The sequence below is a fragment of the Penaeus monodon genome, chromosome 37, assembly GCF_015228065.2.
Source record: "Penaeus monodon isolate SGIC_2016 chromosome 37, NSTDA_Pmon_1, whole genome shotgun sequence".
Lineage (NCBI taxonomy): Eukaryota > Metazoa > Arthropoda > Malacostraca > Decapoda > Penaeidae > Penaeus > Penaeus monodon.
Window position 1 is genome coordinate 24,093,173 of NC_051422.1, and position 2,532 is coordinate 24,095,704.

General features: G+C 38.2%; 1 protein-coding gene across 1 annotated transcript in view; it reads right to left on the reverse strand.

The window, feature by feature from the left end:
* LOC119596247 overlaps positions 1 to 2,241 on the reverse strand; it is an 11,171-nt gene extending 8,930 nt beyond the window's left edge. The window contains exons 1-4 of the mRNA XM_037945413.1: positions 2,233 to 2,241; positions 1,481 to 1,566; positions 548 to 710; positions 170 to 303 (exon numbers count right to left, since the gene is read on the reverse strand). Of these exons, the coding sequence (XP_037801341.1) occupies positions 170 to 303; positions 548 to 710; positions 1,481 to 1,566; positions 2,233 to 2,241 (392 nt within the window). The remainder of the gene's footprint in view (positions 1 to 169; positions 304 to 547; positions 711 to 1,480; positions 1,567 to 2,232) is intronic.
* Positions 2,242 to 2,532: the final 291 nt, after the last annotated feature.

Below are 2,532 nucleotides of genomic sequence, written 5' to 3' on the forward strand. Positions count from 1 at the left end.
AACATATATATAGCATATATAATATAATATATGTATGTATAATATGTAATATATATACACATATACAATAAATATTGTGTGTGTGTGTGTGTGAGAGAGAGAAAGATTGTGATTTCAATAAATAAAAAATTCCCAACATTCTCTCAATCGGGCAAACACACTTTTTCACGTGCTCCTCACATTGCGGAAGCCCTCCTTATCCGTCCTCGGGATGACTTTCCTGTAGCTGCATTCGACGCTCGAGGGCGCCAAGCCGTAATTCGGTACGCTCGTTCCCGGTACATGAACAGCGTCAGACCAACGCTCTCGGTCAGGTCACGCTTGTCGCCGCATTGGAAACTCTGCGATCGTGATGGGAATTAGAAAGTGGATACTTGGTGGAGCAAGATCTCGGTTTGCGGGCTGTTGCTGATTTTCAGTATTGTATCGTACTCTCTATCGTCTGGCTCCTTCTTTGACCTTTTTCCTCACCCCATTCCCTCTCTCCCTTTCCCCTTCCCTTAGCTTACTCTCTCCATTCCTTTCCGAGTTTGCATTAGCCACTAACCTTTGGGTAACCCTTAAGGAATTTAGTAAACTCTGGGCTGAGGACATCGAAGTTTTGTATGGCGCAACCCGGGGTGTTGATGAGGTAACTATCGCCGTCATTACCTTCGGACGAAAGGGTTTGGTAGCGCTTGAGTAAACGAGTTAGTGAAGTGGCAGATGTACTGGATATTGCATAAAAACAAGGGTACAAATAACATTATAGATACAAAATGGGTAAGATGAAACGGGGGAATACGGAAGAATGGAAGATGTAAAAGTTATGAACTTAATAAGCAAGGAAATTACAAAACGAGAGATAAAAAAGCAAAATTAAATATACGCACACAAATACAAATACATACGCTCGTGTGTGTGTGTGTATATATACATATATATATATATATAATATATATAATATATATATTATATATATATATATATATATTATATATTAGTATAATATATACTTATAGGTAGATTAGTAGTATAGATATAGACGTACATGTACATATACATAATACGTCTATATAATCTATAATATGCATGATACATATATATAATATATATATATAATTATATATGTATTATATATATATTATATAGTATATATTATGTGTGTGTGTGTGTGTGTGTTGTTGTATAAATATGCAGTATGGAATTTGTGTGTGTATGTTGTATGTATGTATATATAGAATATATGTAGTATATATGTATATATGTATTAGTATGTATGTTTGTGTGTATTTATGTATGGTGTAGTGAATGTATGTATGTATGTATTTATGTAGAGTATGTATGTTGTATAAACGTAATGAATGTATGAATGTATATAATGCATGTAATGATGTATGTATAAATGTATCAATGTATATGATATAATATTTATGTATGTATGTATGCATGTATGCATGTTTAAACACCAGAGCTATGTACACATGTTGCTCAAGAATACTGCTTACGTTCACGGACTGATCGGCTGCGAGTGAGGCTGGCAGAGTACCCGAGTGGAAGACCAGCAGATCCAAAATGAGTCAACCACTAGAACACACAGCGGCAAAAGGTATCGGCTTCCATGTGAATATAACATATGGCTGGTGTTTACAAGTACCAAAATGGTATATCCTTATAATGTTAGTGTCGCGTACACTGCCGTTCTAGAAAAAAAAAATCTATTTTGTGAGTAGAGGCAGGGATGCTGTAAAGCTTATACACATCAAATGCAATAATCCTCATATCTGCGTATTTCTACTCATTATCTATTTTTGCCCAAGAAACTTGTTAGCAGCAGAAATTGATTATAGAACATTATTTCCACTGCCACATATGCGACATTGCACTACTGCTATACAACAGAAAAAAATCGACGAAACCATATTTCACTCGTTGTCAACATTTTGTCGCATCCATCCACTTTTATGTGAGAAAAACTGTGATACGGTAACTGACTGCGAATCTGGGTATCTAATTTCGTCCTTTGGTACTTACCCTTAATCCCAGCTCTTAGTCCTCGCACTTAGCCCGTAGCATCACTGCCCCGTTCCTTGCATTTCTGACAAAGCTCCACGTCTCTCCACCGAGTGTCGTACGTTCAGAGGCAGTCCAATTGAGCTCAGTGAGAAACGTGTATTTTTTTCCTATTTTTTACTAGTCCATTAGCTCATGTTTTATTCATCCGCAAGTGTTACTGCGAGAGGATTGACAAACCGTAGGCATTTAGCGAAGAGTGAATCGCACACACACACACACACATACACAACACACACACACACACAACACACACACACACACCACAACACACAGAAGAGAGAGAGGAAGAGAGAAGAGAGAGAGAGAGAGAGAGGAGAGAGGAGAGTAGAGAGAGAGAGAGACGAGGGACTGAGCGCCTCCCACCTCTACAAATGCCTTCCACCTCCCCATCCCTCGCCTGACCAATCCCTACAAACTTTCCCACTTGCATCTCCCCTCCCTTCAGAATGTCTTGTTTACCCAAGAAACAGGTATCCC